The sequence below is a fragment of the Rhamphochromis sp. 'chilingali' genome, assembly GCF_963969265.1.
Source record: "Rhamphochromis sp. 'chilingali' genome assembly, chromosome: 14".
Lineage (NCBI taxonomy): Eukaryota > Metazoa > Chordata > Actinopteri > Cichliformes > Cichlidae > Rhamphochromis > Rhamphochromis sp. 'chilingali'.
This window is the reverse complement of record NC_137941.1, coordinates 5474452-5500643: the sequence shown is the minus strand read 5'-3', so window position 1 is coordinate 5500643 and position 26192 is coordinate 5474452. Positions and strand designations below refer to the sequence as shown.

Sequence of the window (26192 nt, the reverse complement as noted above, 5' to 3'; positions counted from 1 at the left end):
TCAAGTCTAGGGCCCACAGCAAGCATACAGAGGATATTCCTTGGCTTCCTTTGGGCTGTTAATTTTGAGCTCCAGTGTTATTTTTGTCGTGGCACTACCCACAGGGAACCACTCATACAGGTCCCTGAGCAGCCTGTGCTCACTGTTGACTGTTGTTAAATGCTAAAAGAGGTTTTCAGCCAGAGATTAAATAATGCATCACAGAACAACCTTACTGCTTTTCTGCATTCAGTGTGTGTGTGTGGTGTGTATGTGTGTGTGTGTGTGTGTGTGTGTGTGTGTGGGGGGGGGGGGGGGGGGGTGTTATGTGCTCCCTCTGGAATTCAAGAATTCGTTTTCTTAATGGAGAATAAGAGTGTGATATGAAGCTTTGGAAATGGTTGGATCTATGTAAATGAAATCGAACACAGGGGGGATTAAAGAATGGTGCTTGACTCGCTTGGAGAGAGATCCCAAAGGACATTTTTCTGGGTTTATAATATTTCAACAGTACAAAGAAAAACAGCCAATAAGTGAGTGGAGGCTTCATTGATAAAATCCACAGAAATGAAGAAAGAAAGAAAGAAACTGGGAGAACACATAAACACTGATTCAAAGGCAGTGTTTGGCCTGAAAATCCTCTGCTGGTTGCCATTTTAATGACCAAGAATCCCCTAAACAAACAGTTATGGAAATAAATTTGGTGAAAAGCAGCAGGATGTAGAAATGTCACCCAGAAATGTGGGAACAATTCTGCTGAGGAAGTTTAAGCTATTGTATAAATCTGTCAAGCTGTCAGTGCATTTAAAGCACTTTACAAAGAAAGTCGAGTGACCTGTAAAAATGTGGCTCTATGCAGTGGAGAGAACGGGTGAAATTAACCACACATTCCCACCAGCCTGTGCTGTATGCACCAGGTTACACACTGGGCATGCTCAGGAGGTTATCCATGTGGTTGTATAGCTACTTCAAAACATTTACATCGCAACTGCAAGAGCAGCTATATGGATGCAGTGCAAGACAGAGCCTGATTTATTTTTAACCAGAGTATTTTTATCTAGGTATTTGTACTATTTTTTCCTTTGCGCAGACCAGTGGCCTCTGGAACAGGATTCTTTTCCTATGCTAAGACCTTTAGTATGCAAAGGTAACTGAAGACAGCCTTGGTGTTTGTTATTTTTTTGTTGTTGTCAAGATTAATGAGGACACGCTAATGAAACGAATTCAGTTTCACATTTTGAGTAAAATCCAGTATTATCTCTTCAGCAATTCAACGCTTGTCTGTTGGCATGCTGCATCGTGTTCATCATTTCTTTTTTAAATCTCAGAGTTTTGGAAAGAAATGTGATTGTTTTTGTAGGCAGAACTGGATTAGAAGGATTAGTAGAACTGTAAGAAATATATGTAGATGGTTAGATTAGCTTAGTGAAGACAGGGGACAGGTTAAAACCACTACAATGTAACATGGCTAAAAGATACTGCTATTTGAGCAAATAAAGAAAACTGTGTTGCCAGAATAGATTGGGCAGTCCTTGGATTTGAGTCTTTAGGTTTCTGGAACTCTGTTGAAGTGATGGGACATCATTTTTTTCAGAAAGAAACATTTCATTTGATGTATTAATACTGCTGATTCTATGGATGGGGCAAACGTCATCCTCAATGAGACCACATATGTCATCTAAAGATGATACACAGTGATGCTCACCTCAAAAGGACAAGCAGATCCAAACCACACTAGCAAAAGGTCCTCCAGAGCAAGACGGTCACCATTTTTTTTCCCCCTTTTCTTTCATCACCTATCAGTAACCTCCCTAGAGCGTAACTCCAAAGATCACTAACGGGTTAGGCCATGTCTCATCTGTGTTTTAAAAAAAAAAAAAAAAAATCTAGTATTTTATGTTGTCCACACAGAAAACATTTAATAGTTCTAAGTAGTAGTTGTAGTACAGTACTCAGCTGTATTTTTAAAGGGTTCAAAGAAGGCTACTGTGTGAAAGTACTGCAGAGTATTGCTGTGCTGTCTACATGAGTTGCGACCCGGCTCAAAACCCACAACATGATGTGGAGACTGATATCAGAGTTTTAAGAAACATTCCTTTTTGTTTCAAATTACTTGATAGGCTTGGCTAAAACACTTACAGCCCAGTGAGCATAAAGCCTCAGCCCTCCATACACCACACTTCATCAGGAGTAGCCAATCAGCAATTAAACCCAGGCAACACCTGAGAGGGTCACACAGGGGTCACAGTGGTGTGCTGTGACATTAACCTGGTTCTTGAATGCTTTGGTTTAATATTTTAGGTCTGTAACTAATGATAAAATGTCCTTGAGGTGGCAGTTGCTGTGAATTGAATTGAATCCTCTGTGTTGACTCCTGCTTTCTCAGTTGTTAAGTCACTTTGTGATTTAAAAGGTTTGAAAATACAATGAATCAATTTTCAGAAAACCTTCACCTGTGTTTGAAATATTCAATTCATACTGAATCACTGGCACATAAGCAGCATTTTACTGATGTAATTGGCCCACTCATAAGTTTTTTTTAAGTCATTTATACAGTTTGATAGTTTATTAGCATAGTTACAACAATAAATTTGGGGTGACAGGAGCTGATTACAGGGTAGGAACAAAGGGGAAAAGCTCAGCTGCTGCACACAGGCACTGAATACTTGGCATAATTAGAACTATGCCTCAAAACTCTGCTTGCAGGACTCTTTTAAAGCCAACACATACTTGACATTCAGAACAAAAAATGTCACACGTAACCTTTTACTTTTCTTTTCGTTTAAGTGCGTTTTTGTGATGTTTGTGTGTATTCTTTGTGTGACTATTAATATTTCTAACATAAACTTTATCATCACCACTAAAGGTTATGTCACATGCCAAGAATGTATTTTCAACTAGTTTCACCTCCCCTAGCAGACAAAGAAACACCAACACTAAACAATACTTCATAAAGATTCACCTATGCTCATCCGAAAAACTGCAAACATCCAAGTCTGACAGAAAAATCCTGTAATCCTCTGAACGTAGCCAAGAGTAAAATGGCAAATGGCCCGTATTATTAAAGCGCTTTACTAGTCCTTAAAGACCCCAAAGCGCTTTACATATCCAGTCATCCACCCATTCACACACTGGTGATGGTAGCTACATTGTAGCCACAGCAACCCTGGGGCGCACTGACAGAGGCGAGGCTGCCGGACACTGGTGCCACCGGGCCCTCTGACCACCACCAGTAGGCAACGGGTGAAGTGTCTTGCCCAAGGACACAATGACCAAGACTGTCCAAGCCGGGGCTCGAACCGGCAACCTTCCGATTACAAGGCGAACTCCCAACTCTTCAGCCACGATCGCCCTACTGCTCTGCAAAACTGCAGAAGTACTAGGTGTATCTATATGTGGCAATAACAGAATGGTTGGGATGCATAACACATGGGCCCAGATGCACTGAGCAGCAAGTTCATGGTTTAATCCCTGACCTCAGACCATTTGCTATATGACATTCCCGTAAATGCTTTCCTACAGTTCCCGGCTCAGCTGTTGCTGTCAAAAACATAACAATGCCATAGTCTCCCCCAAAGTGATAGTGGTATAACAGAAGGACACATACTTTCAAATTCCTTGAACAGTCATAATTCCCCAAGATGTTTAGTTGCACATGCATTTCCCTATGCAGGCTCGGAGTCTTCACACTTCCCTAATTGCTGTACAACATCTGGCATCATCCAACCATAAGCCTGTCCTTCCTTAGTTGTGGAGATGAGTTTTAGAATTCACTCTTTTCAACACCGCCGTCATAAATAGATCCACGTGCTTGCCTTAAGGACACTGGCATGCTTGTGAGGGTATGAATGAAATGACATGAATGTTTTGGTATCTGAGTTGCTGTCTATTTCAAAACCACAAGAACACAGCCCCCCTCCTGCCCTGTTAATGCAAAGAATATTGCATTGCTTTAGTCGGGGTGGGTGGAAGGAGATTTGCAGCAGTCTTTTCATGCAACAAAGAGGACTCCTCCTTCACATTAGTGTGGGAATGCTGTTGTTTTTCCAGACATCTGGTGATGCCCCTGGCAACTGGGAAGTCTGCTCTCATGTCCCAGGCTTGGTAAGATCAGTTGCTGTAAGGCTGAACTCCTATTCAGGCATGTTCACTCACATGGATAAAAGCTACACGTACAGCTGATCCTGTGGAAAACATCCAACAGCTAAATTTGGCCCTGTTAATCAGAAGGGAAGCTCTCAGAGGAACCGTGTTCTCACATCCTCATGTTTTTTGGGTTTGTCACTCTTGTTTCCCGTATATTCGTGGTCAGCATCATTTAAAGGCATGCAGATTTTTCCTTTCTTAGCATTTCCTCTTTCACAGACCCTCCTCTGTCCTCTAAAATAATAATCAGCCTGCGATAATGCAGTAAAACGGTGTAAAACCAAGCAGGTAGGAACGCTTCCATTACTCCTTGAACACATTAAGTCTTCCTTGTCAGAACGGCTCTGTTTAAATAATCCATTTTGTGTCGGAGGAAATGAAGATTGTGGCTGCAAAGTGTGCACAAACATGATAAAAGAAGGGTTATAAGTAATTGTCAGTCATAATGAGTAATTCTTATTGTATGTAATTGTATGCTAGTTGTTCGTTTGGAATGATGTACTGCACTTGAAGTACTCATTTTCTCAACAAATGTGTACGCTGGCTTATGAAGGCACAGACCAAGGACATGTGCTGCTGTAATACAGACTATGATAATGAGTGTCTAGAGAGAGAGTGGTTTGCTCTCACCAAAAGAATCATTTTTATTTCTGTACTTGCTACAACCTGTTTTCAGGTCTTAAATAGAGAGTCCTTCATGTTTTTAAACAAAAGCCGTGCACTGAATTTCAAATTCAAAAAACACACGGGAAAAGACCCAGGGAAACCGAGTTAATGATAAAAACGCTAAAAAAAATGATGATAGAAACCCTGCAAACCATACATTTCACACCCGAGCTTGTGGCATGGTACCAAACGACCAGGCCGTTTGGTACTATAGGCTATTGACTACTGAATCTGTGCTTGAAACGTGTGTCCACACACCAAATCTTCCCTGACTCTGTGTGTACTGACATGGTAAATGATGGCATGACTGATATGGAATTAGTTCCAGAAGGCACAACTCTGCTGTTTATCTTGTCTCATCTCTTGTTTACAGAGCAAGCATAGGACACTCAAGACCTCTATACCCCAGTGACCAGATTTGTGCGAAGCTCTCAAAGGCCGATAACAGTGTTTTGCAAACATTGCAGTGTAACAGCACAGCATCATTATCATCATTTATCTTTTCATTTTGCACTTCTTTGCTCATCTTTCAGCAGAGAGTAAAACTGATCACTTTACATAATATTTTTGTGATGGATTATTCTTTTCTCTGATTCACTTACTATTGTTTAAAATATGGTCAGCTACTAGTGCAAATATTGTTTGAAGAAGAATTGTTTCATAATTGCGTCTTTTTTTTAATCAAATTTGCCGTAGACAGAACAGGAATAAATCTTGGCGGCATCTTTTGCAAGCAGAGGTTTAATCGGCTCCCAGTACCTGCTTCCCGCTCCGTTTAATCCCATATCCATGCTATAGATTGAGACGGTAATGCAGTTACTGGCCTTTACCAGCCTAAAGGTTCTCCGAATGCCACTGAGCCGAACTTGATGGAACTTGGTGTGCAGGGCGCCAAACATCCTGTGAGTACAAAAGGATGTTTACAGTGCAGCATAACATCTCTGCAGGGACAGTGGGAGTTGATAAGTGCAGGCTGGGCTCTGGCACTGGGTGAGAAGACGGCAGATGTTATACATAGGCTGTTTTTTCTGGGTAACTTTCTGCTTGCAGATGTAGTAGGTGATGTCATCTCTTGTGTAAAGTGTACATGACTAACCACTTCAGTGAAACACTCTGAGGTACTACAGATAATAGTGGACCACCTACAGTTTGCACTGGTCTGCTGTTGGATAAAGTTGACCCAAACAGATCAATAATCAAGTGCTGTGCCTCTGTGGAGGCTGCTCTCCTGGTTTTGAGCTGCAATTAGCCGAAACATGTTTATGAAGTTTGCGAAATAGTTGCAAATCAAATGTCCAAAATTTTCCATTTTGTTTGTATCTACACGAATATGGAAAACAAAAACAGTATTCAGTCTTAGGATGAAGTAAAAGCGAGAAGTTTTCATTTTCTTAAGAACTCTAAAAACAATTCTTTCTTTAAAAAGACTTGTGGGAAGTCTGAGTGCTGTCCTGGACTGTGTCACGATAACGCCAGCCCGCTGCTACAGCTGTTGAGCTCTCATTACCTCCATAATAGCAGCATTAATAGGACATAGAGACATAGTAAAAGTTAAGTACATGAATGTAAACACAGACAAACCACAAGGATTATGTAACAGAGAGTCATCAAGAGGATTATGTGACAGACGTGGCAGATAATCAGAGGGATCCTTTTTTTCTCTGTAGCTAACAGCAGGGACACTACTGGTATTATTATACTAGTAGTATAATAACAGTTTTAGCTGCAAGGCTCTGTAGTTAAGTACACAGTTAAATGGATCGGGTTGTTTAATTAACCAAGAGCTTGTTTTGTGTCTGTGTAAAACTGTGTGTGTATAAGCACAGAATTAGGGATGGGAATTAATAAGAAAATAGTGGTTCCAATTCCATTATCAATATCACTTCATGGATTCCATTCAATTCCTGGCTTTTTTTTTGGCTCTGCTTTAAGAATCACCACTGTTGCTAAACAGCATATCAAAGACATCACGTTCACTCTAATTAATTGCATGCTGTGTGCATAATGTATTACATATTTTACACAGAACACTGTGTAACACACACAAAGTTGTGTTAGCAGCATAATGCACTTGTTTTTGTCCTAGTCATGAATTTATTAATTTTATTTGGAAATGCAATAATAAAAATTTCCGCTGTCCAAAGTTGCTCCAGAAACCCCCACACAGGATTGAACCAGCTGAAGGTGAAATGATGTCCACAAAGCAGGCTGTGATGGGAGCACAGTGAGAGCTGCACGTAGGCTTACACAGAACAGCTGTTCTGATCACACAGTATGTGGCACTGCTGGTGGATCATGCTCTGTTTTCTGTTTACTGCAGAAGTTCAGTAGCATTGTTGCATATTTCTCACAATTGCTTATTTATTAGTTGTGTTGGAGCACACATAATTAACATTTTCTCTCTCAGAATCATTTCAACAAGTAAGCATAGTTTCTGACATCACTGAGATTTCTATGAAGTCTTGTCATAGCTTGTTTAAGACTACTTTTGATAAAAAGGTATTTGTTATGTGTTATGGCTTGAGAGTGAATATTAAATGTGAAATTTCCACCGTGACATGCGGGAAAGTCACCACATGTACTGTTAGTTAAATGGTACAATATTATCAGTTTAAAACAATAACGTACATGCACGCACACATGCGTGCACACACACACTCACACACACACGCACAGGTTGTCTGAAATGATGCATCCTCTGTATCACTGTATTTATATTAAAAAAAAACTTGCCAAGAAACAGCTGGGGTTCTTGACAGAGTAGGGCTGTGTGTCTGTGTGTGTTTGTGCATTTCTGTGTGTTTGACTGTGTGCGAGCGTGACAGAGCAGCTGATCTTTTCCTGGCTGTTTCTAATTTGCACATCACCATAATGTTTTACAATCCCACTTTCAGTAAGTCCCTCCTCTGTCTCAGCTTAATGCTGTTTTAACTCTGAGCAGACTTGAGGAGCACTGAGCCAGCCAGTCCCTTTGGTGACTGAGCAGTGTGGGGACCTGTGTGGGAATAAAAGCTACTTTCACCTGCTCCTTATTCAGAAGGGTATCGCCACTGCGGGCTTGCCTGCATGTTTGATTTGGCAGTGTTTTTGCACTGGGATGCCCTTTCTGAGCCAACCCCAAAGGGATTTGTGTCTACCTCCAGCATTGAAGTAAGGCTCTTTTGCTTGTTAGGCAAATGTGAAAACCACTATGAGAATAAACAGGGTCAGTTTTCTCTCTGGAATACTGATTGATGGGTGTAGTGTACTGGCCAGTGAAATATCAATATGAAAGCAGGGGGATCCCAGGGGGACTATTCTATTCACACATCATCACAGCTGAGAATTTGTATCTTTTTTATTGTATTGATAAGCCATTGTATCGTATGGATCTTAATGATCTTCTAGAACCATATCACCCCATTACAGCTCTTTGCTCTCACACTGCAGGCTTACTTGTTGTTGTTCCTAGAGTATTTAAAAGTAGAATGGGAGGCAGAGCCTTCAGTTTTCAGGCCCTACTTCTGTGGAACCAGTTTCTAGTTTGGATTCAGGAGACCGACACTATCTCTACTTTTAAGATTAGGCTTAAAACTTTCTTTTTGGTAAAGCATATGGTTAAGGCTGGATCAGGTGACCACGAGTCCTCCCTTAGTTACGCTGCAATAGGTGTAGGCTGCTGGGGAATTCCCATGATTGAGTATTTCTGCTTCAGTCACCTCCCTGAGCCTGGTTCTGCTAGAGGTTTCCTCCTGTTAAAATGGAGTTTTTCCTTCCCACTGTCGCCAAAGCACTTACTCATATGGATTTGTCTGATTGTTGCGTTTTCTCTTTATTATTGTAGGGTCTTTACCTTACAATGCAAAGTGCCTTGAAGCCACTGTTGTTGTGATTTCATGCTATGTAAAGAAAACTGAATTGAAACTAGTTTGGCATTCTTCTAAAGACTCAGTAACACAGGCCCAGAGACTGATTAGCAACCACCTGGTACCATAATTACCAGTTACAAGAGAAAAATAAATATTACTTGACCAAAAGTTGTTGCTGGCAGTCGCCGTGGAATCAATTGCTAAAGCCTTATTCACACAGGTCTAAAGACCCGTCAAAGACCCTGGAAACTGCTGCCCACTAGTGACTATTCCACAACTGGTTGGTGAGAGGTTGCTGGAGGTTGGACTGTCACTCGAGTGAAATTGGTTGCAAAGAGTTAAACACTTTCAGTAAACCCCTCTTCTGCCTCCTTTTAAATGTGAGCAGACTTGAGGAGACGCTGCATCAGCATCTTCTGTGACTGAGCTGCAGATAGAGTTGTGAGAATGAAATGGGTCAAATCTCTCTCTAATGTACTGACTGATGTCTGTGCTGCTCCCCCCACTTTTCTTCTTCTTCTTCTTTCTGTGACTGTAAGGTTCAAGTAACTAAGCAGTGAATATTTCAGCTCTTCATCCAGATGCGATGCTCACAGGAAAGGCAGCTGATTATATTGCTGAGTGTATAATTGGTAATTAAAATGTTTCCAAAAGAGAAACTTATAAATGGAATTAGTCTACAACTCATTATAGGTGTGTCCCACAAACGGAATGTGAGTCTGTGGGAAACACTGCTCTGGTTCACATAAAGCGACCCTGCACACCTGTTTCTGATACTTTTGAGAATGTAAAGTGCAGACAAGCAACTTTGGAGGGAGAATGGGGTAGGCGGGGTATGATTATGTCATGTGCTACAATAAAAGTTTAAACATAGGCCTGACTGTTCTGCATGCGATTGATCACAGAAAGTTAAAAACATTCATGTGTAATATATGCAGTGATGGTTGAGATGGTCTTCTAACTACATCACTAGATGCAAATAGCAACATCGTCCCAGTTATCTGGAGCTGAGCTTTACTGCTTGGGATATTGTGGATTTGTTTGCTGGTTAAAGAGAAGAGCACCGGTTGGTCTGCAGCTTCATAACATTTCAGCAAACTTAATCAGACTTCAGATGTTGCAAATAAAAGTGACCTACAGGTGACTTAGTTCCTTTAGGGTATGAAGGATGTTATTAAATTTCACTAACCTATTCCTGCATGCCATATCATTATCCTGGGGATCAGGTTCTCTCTCTGTCTCCCATTCTCAAGCTTGTTACCCACCGAAAGCCTCACTGCCACAAGAACCTATTGATTTGAATTGTTAGCAATGGTAACAACTTATCTCAGGTTATCTTGGTGCCAGTACAGCATTTCTTCCTCATGCTGTGATATATTTGTACATTTGCATCACAGGTTTTAGACGTTTAACTCCAAGTCAAACATAAGCCGCTTAAACTATCTAAAGCTACCCGAGCATTAGTAAACCCACTGTTTTGCAAAGCAAATCTGTAGAACCTGAGGGATATGCTTCTATTTGAATTTTCTCTCATCTGCTATTCCACAGCCTTGTCATGAAATCCCAGTGGCCAGCAGCTTTGCTGCAAACAACCTTATGGGATTCTGCTTTGATGAGGTGCAACTTGCACCCACTAACAGATTTATAAGTGCTGTCAGAATTTATGATGGACTGCAAACCAAAAGAAGTTTGGCTTACAAAACACACGCGGAAGTAGGAACAGGAGATTTTAAGCCTGTACTGTGCTTACAAGACTTTTACCACTTCCTTTGATTGATACGGCTTTGTTGGGTTGATTACAGCTGCTTATTTTTTCAGCTGTGCGTTCCCTTGAATACTATGCCAAAAAGCTACATCACAGGAGCCTTTAATTCCAAGCTGACCTAACATGGAGAGTGAGGGCACGTTATATTGCTGTTTATTGGGAGAACATACTGTACAGTGCTTTGCTGTAGTTAATCCTCGGTATTAAAACAAACTGATTCGGCCAAGTTCTTGTTACAAAGTTTCTTTTGGTCACAGAATAAATTTGTTGTATTTAATGATTCAGTAAATTTTCTAACTCAGCTGATGTCCTGAACTGGAAAAACAGAAACTTAATGAACATTTAGCAAAGGTCAACTCACTCTTATCCACTTAGACTATTCAGTGTCATTCCAGTGTCATCTTATATATAAGAAGGGCCTTTTTTATGAGGACATTTTATTACATTTTAATGATTATCTAATGTTAATGTTTAATTATTTGCTTTCCATTGCAGGTCTGCAGTTTGTAAATCATCGTCCAGCTCTGAAATGGCTGACAGGAAGTTGGATGGCTTTGGACAGATTTGGATGGTAGCGCTTATACTGCTGTGTAATCCAGCAGCGGTAGGTCAGCCAAAATGCACACAAGACACAGTTTAGTTCTTACTGATCTAAATTTCATAAATACAGCAACCACCTTTAATTCTACCTCAGAGAGTTATGTACTGCTAGGCTGTTTATGTTTGATGTTATCCTTTAAAGGACAAAAAATGCAGCTTCAGGTTGGTGTTTGGACACATCTGTGCACCAATACTAAGGCATAGATGTCATAGTTTCCATGCAGCGCAACTGACTTTAATGAATCACTAAGTATGACTCCCTTTTCCTGCATTTGGTAGTATGTGTTGACTGTTTTAGACTAATGCATCACCAGAGGGTTCGCAAGTACATAACCAAAGATGGCTCAGAGACATCTTTACTCATTTTAAACATAACCAACAGTACTTTTTGTACCCTCTCACTGAGCGAGAATTTATACACTTGTTTCTTTTACTTGGTTTCTGTTGCACTGTACCATAACATATCTCTCATTCTACTTTGTAAAGCTTAAAAAAATGAGTGGATTTCTATTTTTTCTCACCTGTCTTGTAGTTTATGGTGAAGGCAAGTCTGGCGATCAATGAAACCCAGCAGCAGGCTTCAACCAGTGTCTACAATGACATTACGGTCACCAGGAACAAGATAGTCACAGCCCAGTTTGAGTGCTATCAAAAGTTAATGAAAGAAAATACCCACAGCAGACAAGGTAAAGCTGTCTTGATTGAAATTGGTTAAGAGAACCCTACTTTCAAAATTCTATAAATCTATTCTTCAATTCTTAGTTTGCAATGTTCCAAATGTGAAGAGCAAAAAAGCTCTTAAAATGATGTCTGTGTTTTTAGAACCTGTGTGCAATCGCACGTGGGATGGCTGGCTTTGCTGGGATGACACCAAAGCAGGAGTTACATCCGAGCAGCACTGCCCGGACTACTTCCAGGATTTTGATCCATCAGGTGAGATCTGCAGCTTCTAGCAGCCAATTTTCTTCATCCACCTGCAGATTTACAGATGACAACTTACTCTGATGATTATTCCTTGTTGTGGCTTTCAGGTCCTCATTCATAACTTTGAAGGCCTTTAGTAAAAAAACAAAAGCCCAAACCAAGATAACACTTATTATATCACCAAGGTTAAAGCTCTCCAGAACCACAAAAGGTATTATGTAACAGATTTCGCAGGCTGAGGGGAGCTCTTCATGATTAATGACTGTTCTTCATGTATAAATTTGCTTCACCTTTTAGCTTGAATCTTTCTAAGTGAAAAAAGCAAAGACTATACCTCACACTATGCTCACACACTGAATGTAAATACCAATTACAGCAAATGGCCATGAAGCAGAAAAGCTCTGTTCTCAGTATTAACACAGGATTTGTAATTTTTAGTGTATTAAATGTGTATTAAATCACTGACTTCAGCTCCTTCTGTTAATGAGGCAGGGTTTTTGTGTGTGTGATTATTAACTTATGCGTGTATGGAGTGGTGTAAATACATCACTGTTTATTACAGTAAATTTGATTTAAGCGTCCGGGGACTTCTTAACCACATTCAGTCAACCGCAACCGTCAACAGGATGTGCAGGCTTATAATTAGATTTCATTCTTCTAATTGACGTTTTCATTAGCTCCATCCATAATGGTGTTTTTCTTTTTCATCTGCCTCTACCTTCTACTGGAAAAATCAGAATAATACATTTAAATTATTTACCACTTTTTGTTCTGCAGAGATGGTCACAAAGATTTGCACTGACAGTGGTCAATGGTTTCTGCATCCGGAGAGCAACAGGACATGGACCAACTACACCCGCTGCAATGAGCACACTGTAGAAGGCAGAATGGTAGGTTGAAAATGGCAGTAGGTAGGACTGAGTTTAAATGTTAGATAATCAACAATAGGAAAAGTATGGCTTTGATGGCCATGTGATGTGGTTGTGAGGGGCTCTGCACGCTCTGAACACCACAGCATGTCTGCTTGGTGACCAAATACAGGCTGGAATTTGTTCTGCTTTGGCCCAATTTCCCCCCCCCCCCTTTTTTTTTTTTTGGACACAAGGAGAAACTATATTATAATTGCACTGTACTATAATTTCCTGTAACTGGTTCATAAAAAAACCCATCAGCTTGAAATTATAAATATTAAAAGACAAATGGAACATTTTCAAGAGCCTTTCAGTGCAAATGCTGAGATGTATGTTGATGCTTAGTCAAGTAGCCATTTGGAGAAAGATAATGAGATTACAGCCTGATAACCTAATTTCCATCTGTTGTTTCTTTTCAGACTGCAATGAACCTTTTCTACCTTGCCCTCATAGGACATGGGCTGTCTCTGACTTCCCTCCTCATCTCCCTAGCAATTTTTTTCCATTTCAAGTGAGTCAACTTCTGTTATATGCGCGACTTCCATAGACGGATGCTTCTCAGTCTGTGCATAACATAAAAGCGTTGTGGCATAACTTCAGTTTTCTGTTTTTCCAGGAGTTTGAGCTGTCAAAGGATCACCCTTCATAAGAACCTCTTCTTCTCTTTTGTTCTGAACTCTGTGATCACCATCATTTTGCTGACTGCAGTGGCCAACAACCAGGAGCTCGTGCAGAGGAATCCAGTCAGTTTCTTATTATTTGTATTGATTCACTTGACTGTAGCCTCACAAATGTCTCTATTAGTTTAATGTGCACCATTACACCGGTCATTCTAGTTTAATATTAAACATAAATCAATTGCTATAAATCCACATTTATTATGTCTTTTCCTTCCTCAGACAAGCTGTAAAGTGTCCCAGTTTATTCACCTGTACCTGTTTGGCTGTAATTACTTCTGGATGCTGTGTGAGGGGATATATTTGCACACTCTCATCGTGGTGGCAGTGTTTGCTGAGAAGCAGCATCTGATGTGGTACTATCTCCTAGGATGGGGTAAGAAGAGGATATCAGTCAGCTAATCACTACATTTTTCTAACTGAAGGGTCTTTCTTTACCTAACTTGCTCACTTTGTTTTGCAGGCTTTCCTCTTATCCCAGCCACCATACATGCCGTCGCTCGGAGCTACTACTACAACGACAAGTGAGTTAACGCCAATGCTTGTGCAAGAAGTTCTCCTGTATAATATTTTTTTAAGGAAACCCACAGATTGCTGTGATAGATTTGCTGTTATGTGATGCAACGTTACTGTTGTGTAAACCTTTTTTGTACTGCTCTCCTCTGCAGCTGCTGGATTAGCTCAAAAACATCACTGCTCTACATCATCCACGGCCCCATCTGTGCTGCTCTTTTGGTAAGAATACTACTTCTTTTCTTTCCTAACTCCAATCAGTTTCAACAAGTAATTCACTATATATCTATTTACTAGAATAAACCAGCTGATTTGTTTCATGTTTCTCTTGCCACACTGTTTGTTGCGCAAAGAGTACAATAAGCTGCTTTTGTCCTCCTCTGAGTGGACTCTGTGGGGGGTCCTGTGAGCAGGACAGTCTCAGAACATGCATAAGTGTGTTTGTCTTGTGAAATCAATGCATCTTCCCCTTTGAGAATCCACCCACTGGTCCCCAAGCTTATGTTGTTTTCTAGGAATTCACCTAATCAGCACATTGGAGCATGCTTCAGAGAACGCTGGTCCCTTAGGACAGTCTGTACTAAATGTTCAGCCTCCAACATCCTTTAAAATGTTATGTGTAGGTTTCCTAACTTTACCGTGTATCAGAAGTAGACTCGGTGTCTTATAATACTGCAGTAACGGAACTGAAGACTTTCTCGGCTTATTAGAAAAAGCAAACATTCCTCTTTGATTTTTTTGTTAACACTTGTCTTGTTAGGATTGACGTGTTTAAAGAAATGATGCCTAAAAGAAGCTTTGTAGTCTCTTAATAATTCAAATACAGTACTGTACAAAAGTTTTGATTTCTTTATCATTTGCTTCCAATGAACTAGAAGTACTTGTAATATTTTAGAAGTGGTCTTAAGCAATAGTTCTCCGGGCTGAACGTCTTTCAACATTTTCAGTCCAGTCCTTGTACCAGACTATTTTCAGAGGAATCGGCATGATGTGCATTGTGCCCTTAAAAAAATCTGAGGAAACTCCTCAAGAGGAGGACAAAAAAGTATAACCTACAGCAAGTAAACAGTGTCTAACAAGCATGTCACCAATAAAGATTTTCACCTCTTATAAGAAATTGCCATACTGCTCTTTATGCTCTTATACTTGAGGCATTGCTTGTTTTCACATCCTATCAAAATACTAGACTGTAATGCTGATTTATATATGACTTCCCCCTTTAGGTTAATTTGTTCTTTCTACTCAACATCGTGCGAGTTCTCATCACCAAACTGAAGGTGACCCATCAAGCAGAATCAAGTCTGTACATGAAAGCCGTGAGAGCCACGCTCATCCTGGTCCCTCTGCTTGGAATTCAGTACGTCCTGCTTCCCTACAAGCCAGAGGGACGGGTCTCTTCGGAAATATATGACTACATCATGCACATACTCATGCATTACCAGGTGAGACAGCGGTTATTAATCAGTGTGAAGGTTTGAGGGGATTCTCGTCATTTCTACACATTCATATAAAGCATAGAAAGCCGACTGCCTGTGGCATCTACGGCAGTCTTTAACTGTTCTGTTTGTGTAGTTCTGTTGTCATTCTATCATGCATATTTATTTTATTATGAAAATTGATTGCTTTGTCTCCTTCGGTGCTTGAGACATGTATTTTAATAAAATCATTTGTTAAATGGACATTAACCTCATTGTTTTCTAGCTTTTAACAAGAGTCAAACATTCTCATTAGCCAGAGAAAAGACTTTGTTTGTCTAGCCCAGGCAAGAACAGCAGGAAGTAAGGCACAAATTATTTGAGTTGAAAGAGACTGAAATCCGTTGGATGTTGATGAAGCGTTATCTGATCATCTTGAGCTGTCCCAGTGTGCGCAGTGCAGGGAAAATGTCTTGAGTAACAGCCTGAATCAGCTTTCAAAATGTATTCACTTTGACCTCTTAAGTTTCCCTGCTTCACAGCACTTTAGACCCTAAGATGTTGTCTACAAATGACTTTCCTGAGACCAATTAGTAAGCTGTATGTCATCTCTCTTTTAATATGTTTTTTTTTTTCATTCCAGGGTCTGCTTGTGGCCACCATCTTCTGCTTTTTCAATGGAGAAGTAAGACAGGGTTATGCCCTTTTATTATTCTTTTTTTTTTTTTTAGATATTTCAACACGTGTACACACCCTATCCCACACTTGTGCTGACCTCATGGTTGAGAAGGGTCATGCGTTGACAGGGTCATTGCCCTGGTGCTACTCTTCCAATGTTGGGGAAACTAATATGTAGTCATAACATTTCAGGCTACCAGCTTGATTACACTGAATGAAATTACAGCAAAGATACCCTAGAGAATAATCTAGCATGTTAAATTAAAAACTCTTGGAATGGGCTGTCCAAAGTACACCTTTGTTCAAAGGTCTTACTTTTTTGTCAGACCAAAAAAAAAGAAAATGCTGGTGATGCAAAAGTTTAGGAATGTTACCTTTCATTTTCTACAACCCAAGAAACTTCAGTCCAGGTCAGCGAATTACTAAAGTAGCTGACATCATCTTTGGGCATTTAGTAATAAATGGTAAAAATAAATCAACACCTATGATTCTGGATCCTTGCAAATGCATTGTTTCTACTTGCTTTCCCTGTGGTTATACCTAAAAAATGGAGCTTACAGTAGATTAAAGGAAGGTCAATTACAGCAGAGAAGCAATTTTTCAATAAACATTTTAAAATAAAATCAGCTTGTGCTTACAGCTGTTAGGTAAAGACAAAAGTCTGACTACTTCTCCAGCATTGCTCTCCACAGACTGAAAATTATGCTGCTAGCAAGCAGCCATGAGCTACATGCTGATTACTGTCAATTTTGCAGGCAATTGGTCTGCAGAGAACTTGACTTGAAGTGAATGGTTTACAAGATCCACTAAGTAACTTCCCTTTGATATTTATCTTGTGATTTTACTGTCATAGTGTGTCCTAACCCTGTGCTCATTATACGCTCAAAGAAAAAGTGGCATTGTTATTTCTGTACTCAGAAACACTGACTCAGTAAGGCACAATAGAACGACACTTTAATCAAAACACGTTTTTCTCAAAGAGAGCTTCAGAGAGAATTTACAGTGAAAGATAAACAATGCTATGTGAAGAAATGGATCATGCATGTTCCAGGTTTTGCTTTCAGGAGTGCCTCAACTATTCATGAAATAGATACACCAGTGTGCTGGAACCATCACACAGCTGCTGCAGACTTGTTGCTGCACATCCATGATGTGACATGTCCTGCCACATCCGAGAGGTGCTCTGTTAGACATAGATTTGGTCAATGTGGAGGCCATTTCAGTACAGTGAACTCATGTTTACTTTGCTAGAAGCAGGCATTAGGAGGCGGTACACTGTGGCAATAGAGGGATGGGGATAATCAGCAACAACAGTCTGGCTGTAAAATTAGCACCAAGGGGCCCAAAATGTGACAAGAAAGCATATCTCACTCCATATCTCAGACCACCACCACCAGCCTGAATTGTTTGCATGCTTTCATGTTGTTTACACCAATTTCTGACCTTACCATCCGAATGCTGCAGCAGAAATTGATGCTATTCAATCTTTTTCAATCTTCCATTGTCTGATTTTTGTGAGCCTGTGTGAAACATAGTCAGTTTCCTGTTCTTAGCTACCAAAACTGGTCGTGTGCTGCTGCACTCCATCTGCCTCAAGTTTCGGAGTATTTGCGTTTAGAGATACTCTACTGCATCCCTTAGCTGTAATGAATGGCTAATGAGTGACTGTTGCCATCAGCTGAAAGCAGTCTGGTCATTGTCCTCTGACATCTGAAATCAACAAGGCCTTTTCTCCAAGAGAACACCTGCTCAGTCAATATTTTCTCTTTTTGGACCATTCTCTGTAAACTCTAGAGATGGTTGTGTAGGTTGCAGCCCGTCTGGCACCAACAATCATGACCCTTCAGCAGATTGTCAGTCTGAATGCCTACATGCTGTTGCTGCCATATGTTTGACTAATAAGGCATTTTTACAAAATAACAGTTGAATTGATGTCCCTAATAAAGTGTCTCTGTGTCACAAGAATCTAATGAAGAACTAGAAAACAGAAGCACCCCTCCCCTGGTTCTCTGTGTATATATGTGCCCTACTAACCCACAAGCTGTTTGTTCTCCTTTTCGTACCCTCTCTTCCTCCCTCTTTTTCAATTCTTTCACCTCTCATTAGTGCACTGAGATCTGCCTCGCCCAAGTCCCTAAGGCCTTGGCCAAACCCCAACCTCAGTACATGCTTACTGCATCTGCCATTGTCTACTAGAAACGTTGTTCAAATAGTCTCAAGTAGTGAATTACCATCCAAAAAATGAAGACATCAATATTATGCTGTGGTTAGCATAACAGCACACTATTTTAGAGTTAGGTAGACTCTCAAATTGCCCTCAAATTTATTACAGTTGTGCAAAAAAATTTCCATGATGCCCTGCCGTTGTTCGTCCAGCAAAAACTAAAGCATCTAAAGCCCTTGTGTTACTTGGTACTTCTAGCTTTAAGCTAGGCTAGCCATGTCTCTGCTGTTTCTTGGTTGCTTACCAACAATGCTCCTGAGACTATCACATCCCAAAGGATGAAGTAATTTTAAGATCACATTTAAAATGTGGGAAATAAACAGATGTGCTTTCTCTCATAGATTAAGGTGATAAGAGGCATATCCCACTGCGCAAAGTGACGTCTTTTAGAAGTCATTTTTGGACGTATAATTTTGGTCCGCTGAAGGGGTTGTTTTGTAACAACAAGCGACGTCTTTTGTCTACATCCATTATACTTGTGTTGATGTCCGTATGACTTCCATGTATGGATTATTTATAGTACAAACAAATAAGTTAATTAAAATTAAAATAATCAATTAATTAAAATAAATAAAACAGTTAAAGCAAAACTGGAACTTTAAAAATAACAAGCAAAACAAAAAAAAAGATAGACAATAAATCATGTAATCAAGTAATCCATATATTTATATGTATCATGTTGATAACAACAATTTTGATATTTGTAAATAAAAAAAATAATAAATGTATTAATCATGTAAATTTCCTGCACCTATCATAGACATCCACATGACCTCCAAAAATATTACCCAGTCTAAAGTTCAAATGTTGAACATCATATTAACGTCCAGGCTGGGTCATGGTTAGATGCCAAAACTGTGGACCTTGTTTGGACATCCAGAATAGATGTCCAGAATCGGTCATGGACCAATGGACCCAATATAGACATTATCTGAACGTCTATCCAACGTCCATTGTTTAGTGGTGTTATCATGTCTATGAGTCATTTTAAAGGTTTCATATCAGCACAGATAAAAGAAGAAATGCAGTCCTTCGCAGGGGAATATTTTCCTATTTTCTTTCCCGAGTATCAGAAAATGTGAAAATGCTTACCAATTTTTATTTCTACCACTGCTTCAACTTTTCAAGTTTCGGATAATATACAATCATCATCTTCATATTTAAGAAATTCATCAATGAATTTCTTATACCGCTTTATCAATTAATTGTCTTTGAGTAAACTATTTCACTGACTATGTGATAATCAGTTGTTTCATGCTTACACAATTGGAGCTAGAAAGCTTTTAGCCTATATAAACATTAAGACAAAAACTTCACCTTAACTTTGGCTCTGTCTAAAGCACAGCTGTTGAATGCCAGTCCTCGAGGTCCGGTGTCCTGACATCTTTACACGTGTCCGTGCTGCAACACACCTGAATAAAATTTAGTAGTTCCTTACCTCTATAGAACTTGACTATAGGCTGATGTGGCAATTCAGCCATCTGATTTGTGTTACAGCAGCTTAAGAGTGAATGAACACTGTGCAATAAAAGTAGTTTTAGAATTATTATTTTTTTAAACTTACACTTTTATTAAAATATACTTGAGTAGGGTTGGGGGTTGCCACCTTGGCAAACAGTCAAGTCTTGCTAATGACCTACAAATTTTATTCAGGTGTGTTGCAGCAGGGACACTGCTGTAAATGTTTCAGGATACCGGCCCTTGAAGGGTAAAAGAATTCTGTTAACTGTTGTTTACCAATGTTGTGCTAAGATTTTACAAAAGTGTAATTGTCAGAAAGTCACCCTAGACTTTTCACAGATGTGCATGGAGAAGCTGGTGCCAAAAAATAAACCAAAAACCGAAGCAAAAAACCCCAAAAACATCTAAATATTTATTTTTGTATTTTGTTCTGCCATCTTATGCAAAATTACTTTGGGCTTATCACTTGAACTCTCAGGCTTTATATCACCTTTGAAAGCTTTCCTGTCAGCTAATATCTGATATATGATCCCTCTGGTCAGGTCCAAGCTGTTCTGAGGCGGCACTGGAACCAGTATCATATCCAGTTTGGCAGCAGCATAGGAAACCACTCGGATGCCCTGCGCTCAGCTTCCTACACAGCTTCCTCCATCACTGAGGTACAGGGCTGCTACAGCATCGACGGTCACTCGGAACACATGAACGGCAAAGGCTGCCACGACTCAGATGCCTCCATACTCAAGTCAGACAGCCCCTTCGCCTGACACAAACAGTGCTCTCAGACTCTGTCCATCCCACCATCACCCTTAAAATCTGCCACATGCTTGGAGCTCGCCATCCAGGAAAACTGGCCACTTCCCATAGATACATAGAGGAAAACGAGTGAGGGGGAAAAAGGATTGTCCATCCAGGCTGTCATGCATCTGAAGGAAATTATGACTTCTTATCCACACCAACACAGGTCCTTTAACTGTACTGTACGGTGAGCTTGATACAGCTACTCCTGCGCTGTGCTTTGTCTACAATTTGCATCTGAACTGCTTTACTTGGACTACGATGCTTTCAGATCTTTCAGCCTGACTAAATCATTTTTAAATCAATAATTACTGACTGCTTGATTATCCTCCCGGGTTCATGTTGTGCACAAAAGGCCTTTGGTTACACTGTAAATTCTTTTGACACAGTTAGTGCCAAACCAAGAAATCTTGCCTGCCTCATTTATTTTTTTCATTATCAATAATGAATCAGATAGGACGTCTAACATGTGCATATTGAAGTATTAAACATATCTGTATCTTTCACATGTTAAACTTAATTTATCAACATATTCTTGTTTATTAAATGAAAATGGATTAAATATCATACAGTATTTATGAAAGGTTTATATGTTACATGTTTGTTTTTTTTATTTTCAAAATTAAATACTGATATAACTTGCCAGCAGCACAGAAAACTTTTCTTTGTTTCAGTGTTTGTTCCTGTGTGTGCAGTTCATGCAGGCGATTTTGGTTCGCACCACTAGCTCACGCTCTTCATTTCTAGTCAAGATGTTTGCACCTGCTCAAGTGATCCTTACTAACGTGTGCATCAGTTAGGCCACATGGTTGCAATGTTTACAGAATATTATCAAAGAGAAGCCACATTTGAATGTTGACAGCCAATGGTGTGTTTCATTTGAACTTGGAATTTTCCCAACCAAAAGTTTGTTTTTTGTTTTTTAACTGGAACACCCCCCTCAAATCTGACTTCCAATTCGGAAGGTTGGAGAATTCCCACCAACAACGATTTTACAATCCAGTATAGCAGTGCATGTAATCTGTAAAGCTTATATTGCTGAATAAGCCATATTCAGAGCATTGACCACGTTTTGTGTGTGAACATGCAGCAGTGGTGTTTTCCAGCTTATAAAATAAGCAAAGCGCTATATTGCTAGTCATGCGTGAATGGCTCTACCTTGCGAAGGAGCAGAACGCCGCTAGGACGCACCCGGCTCAGGAGTGACATCACACCCCACTCTGATGTGCAACTTCCAAGGCAAATGAAATGCAGCATTTATTTAAAGACTTGGCTCCTTTAAGCACACATCACATTTACTTTTACTGCTGTCTTTATCCTTACCCCTCATAAAGCATTTAAAAATAATTAAGATGTCAACAGTACTCAGTTTTCAGACAGAATACAGGAAGTTAATTGGATGACGTGCTGCTTTTTCCAGTACCGTAGTAGGAAGAAAATTAAATCAAATTGAAGAAGACCACAATTATTAATGTTCGCATGAAAGAGGAGAAAGATTTAATTCCTCTTGTGTAATGAACAAAGCCATGTTTCTGTTTCTTTGTAGTGCAACCGTTAGAAATTACGGTAGATTCACTTCCATCTTCTTTGAAGCCAGTACACATTATTCTTTTCTACCTAAACTGAATCTGTATCTTAATGTTAGCAAGTGTACTATCTATACTAAAAAGCTTACCGATTTGTAAGAAACTTCAGGCCGCTAAATCCTGATATAGGTGGGATTACTTTTGCATTTTGTCCCCGTCTTTTTACAGGATAGTCATGCTACGAAACAATATCTTAAGGCCAGTATGAACGTTTGAGTTTAGTGATCTTATAATCAGTTTGCACATAAAAAATGGAAAGTGCAATAGAAGCAGGCAAAATCGTGATGCAAAATGAAGCAAGCAACATTAATGTCCACTAACCTGTCCTGCTACACTGAAGACACTAAAAATGGCAAAAGAGGAGAAGCATTAGATCTGTGTGAAGTGTCAAGGAATAGCGTTCCTTATTTTCATGCATGAGCAAATTATACAAATCTCCAAAACTTCCACTGCCTGTTTGTTTTAGGTCTGACTGGTGCTTTCTCAGTTACTTTGATATGAATCCTACCTGGGGCAAAACCCTTCTTACCTCAGTGAACCAAATCTTTATAGTGATTAGTGGATAAAAATGCATGCATTAATTTAGCCTACTCTTATTCCCAGGGATGAAATACTGATATTTTGTCAAAGCCTCTGGAGTCTCCAATACTTACAAGCTTGTGGTACTACAACACACCTAGTTTAAGGGGTCTCTTGTCCCCAAATCATCACATATTGACACTTGTAGAGGAGCTCTTGGTGTTGTATTTAACCACACTGGTTTAGAGCATTTTTTATACATGCAGGGTTATGAATTTACAAACCATGGTCCCTTCCTATGCCTGGTAGTTTTACTATTTACTACTATTATTTATGTATGGGACACCAGTGACATCTGATAGAATGTCAATATTTTGTGACCAGGGATGAAAACGCACAATTTACTCTTCTTTTTGGAATTTATTTAAAGGCTAAAAGTATTTTATTCCCCGAGAGTGAGGTATAAAGAAGACATTAAGGGTTAAGGTATATGATTTTATTTTTTGGAAAGAGCCCTCTGCTTTAGCACAGTGCTAATGCTAGTCTGCACACAGCCTTATTAAGAAGTATACATGATAAACTTGTCACATTTTACACCACAAAACACTAAAAATTGTAAAAATGTGTACTGATAAAACAGTTTGAAAGCATTTACTGAGAAATGTGTGTTCTCATTCACATCACAGAACCTTCTTTGAACTTTTGTTTCTTTTTTTTATTTGTCTTTTTTCTCTTCACTGTAAATCATTTTAACACATTTTCCATAATGCTGGGAACACACGTCACTATCAGTCAATGTAAATATTTTATAAATCTAACATTTCTGCAAAGGGGACAAGTGTGAGTGTGCGTATGCATGATTTATATATACAGTATAAATGAGTACAGTATACTCATGAAAGCATTCAACCACTGTCTGTGTTTTATTTTTTTTAATGGTAGTAACTCTTTCATAAGATTCATTTGTGAAAAATCTCATGGATATCTGAAATAACCACCAATGAAAAGGTCAATACATTTACATTGCTGGCTATTCATTTATGTATGATAACTGTTGTATGTTTCCATTGTCAGTCTTTAATACAGCTGTGACTTAAAGCACTTATTTCTACACTAAACAATGAATTGGCATATTTTTAAGAAACATTATTAGTAAGTGGTTAATGTTTGAGGCAAAACCAATCAGTTTGCGTCATATGTTCTCAGTTTTCATTCTGTATTGATTCTATGTGAGATCAGGCTTTAATATCCAACATACAGTTTGTAGTTTTATCATATCATATCTGCAGGACAGTTTCTTCATTTAAACATAAACAATACAATCTGCATGTATGGTTGACGCTGTACTGCTTTGCAGCACGTGATTCATGTACAATGGGAAAGCTATAAAGTATCCATAAATAGTCATTTATTGTGTAGTAATGCCTCATAATCATTGATGAAAGTAATTTCAGATTTGTGGAAACGCCATAGGCTTTTGGTAAATGTAGTAAATCTTGTGTATCATTTAAGTTGTGTATTTATGTGTGAAATGTTTTCATATGACTCTCCAAAGGATTTGTGATGTCCCCGATGACACTTGGTAAAATGTTGTAAAGTATGACAAAAGTATTGAGGACTATGTCTGTAGGTTTTGTTTATACTGTACTGTATCTAACTTTGGTAGTCTTGACACATTGACTTCACACTGCTGTTTGAATGTAAATGGTTTTGTTTTATTCTCTGGATGTGAAGAACGTATATACACATATATTTACGTACAATGTCTCTTTTTTTATTATTTCACTGAATTAGACAATGTCGCTATCTTGTGTGTATCTACATACTAATACAGTATGTAGATACACAATATACTATATTAGTATACAATGCAATGTCTTTGCAATAGTTAAATTGCTGTCCTGCAGCAACTGCATCAGAATTTGTGGAGGAATTTCTGAACTTCTGTTTAAAATCGTTGAGGTTCTGGCTGGACTCTGAATGTAAACAGTGAATTTCTGTGAGATGGCAACAGATATGACAAACTAAGCAGACTGACTTTATGCACTGAGGTTGCTTCAAAGATAGCAACTGACTGCAAGTGGTTGTAGACTAGTCACTGTCTCTCAAAGGCAACAGTAACAATAATTATGGTTGTGCCACAGTCTCTAACCACCAGTTTCCTTAATTTGACTGTATGATTAGCAAAAGATACCCAAGCTAAAGACCTGCATCAAACTGCAGTACAATGTCCATAAAAAGTCCTGTTCAGGTTGCAAACTCTCGCCTGCATCATTCTACAGCCATTCAAGCAAATCTATTCAATTTAATACTTCGGTGTAACATTTCATATCATTCTCACTTGTCCCATCTACTATATACTTGATTTATGAGTTTTGTGTTGAAGTGAAACATCCCAAAAGAACACAGTGTAACTGAATTGTGTAGTTGGTTTGACACGTCTGGGACTCTGTAGTGGGGGCTGTTGTAATGAGAAACATCTGCTATGTTGCCAAAGAGTCCCCACTGAAACCGTAAAAGCGAACAAACAAGCTTCATTTTTTTTTATGTTGTTCCGTTCCCGAATCCCTTAAGCGTTGGGTAATTTCTGAAGAGTCTATTAAAAAAATCATGTGATAATGGGAGATTATGACTAACACCATATTAATACAAATTACTTAATTTAACCTAGTTTATGAGCAACATATTAACAGGTGACTAAGTGCACAAAACTTGAAAGTGTTGCAAAGTACAGAAAGACCATGAGGTACAATAATATTTTTTTTTTATTAACATTGCACAGACAAGTTGAATTTTATAGAGTGAAAAATGATTCATGGTCCCGCACTTTGATAGTTTGATACGTTTTTCACAAATCTATAACCTGTCATGTCTTATGCATTTAGAACTGTCTTAATTCTTCATGGCACCGACTGAACTAAGCGTAGGTTTCCTCACAGATTTTGGTCCATGGCTGCTGGCTGATGGTCAATCCAGCTGGAAGCTGCGGTACCATCAGTATAATGACAGTAGCATGGGTTGCTCTGATCTGTTTAAACACTGACTAGGAAAACTGAGCAATACATACTTTAAAATATGAAAATATGAGTTTTTTAACAGATATTTACCTTGATTATGTATTACAAACATCAGCCATCCATAACCTTAGCATGTTTTTATGTGTATAAGCTCCATTGACAAACCACGTCTCAGTGAATTTACTCTTTAATTTGGAATTAATGTTCATGCAAATCGAGACAATGTAGGGCTTAACACTGAATACAACCCTAATGCTACTAATGCTGTTCTTGGTATAATGTTCATAAATATTTCAAATAAGCAAGGTCTTAATGGAATATTTAGCGGTATAATATTATTTATGAGACTATGAGAGATTATATTGATGCTACTGAGAGTGTGCACTTTAGCAGCACACTATACTTTTAAGCATTAAATTCTGCTAAACAAAGTTGTCTACTCAAATGAGTACAAAACTGTAAAACACT

The 26192-nt window shown here is 39.1% G+C and overlaps 1 protein-coding gene across 1 annotated transcript in view; it reads left to right on the top strand.

Moving 5' to 3' along the window:
• The window catches only part of LOC308409450 (calcitonin gene-related peptide type 1 receptor), a 29445-nt gene extending 4989 nt beyond the window's left edge, over positions 1–24456 (top strand). Inside the window, exons 2-13 of the mRNA XM_080902226.1 lie at positions 10900–11008; positions 11537–11690; positions 11827–11937; positions 12706–12818; positions 13259–13350; positions 13456–13582; positions 13739–13892; positions 13980–14040; positions 14185–14251; positions 15253–15471; positions 16088–16129; positions 20350–24456. Coding sequence (XP_080758352.1) covers positions 10934–11008; positions 11537–11690; positions 11827–11937; positions 12706–12818; positions 13259–13350; positions 13456–13582; positions 13739–13892; positions 13980–14040; positions 14185–14251; positions 15253–15471; positions 16088–16129; positions 20350–20571 — 1437 coding nt within the window. The 5' untranslated portion in view covers positions 10900–10933 and the 3' untranslated portion in view covers positions 20572–24456. The remainder of the gene's footprint in view (positions 1–10899; positions 11009–11536; positions 11691–11826; positions 11938–12705; positions 12819–13258; positions 13351–13455; positions 13583–13738; positions 13893–13979; positions 14041–14184; positions 14252–15252; positions 15472–16087; positions 16130–20349) is intronic.
• Positions 24457–26192: the final 1736 nt, after the last annotated feature.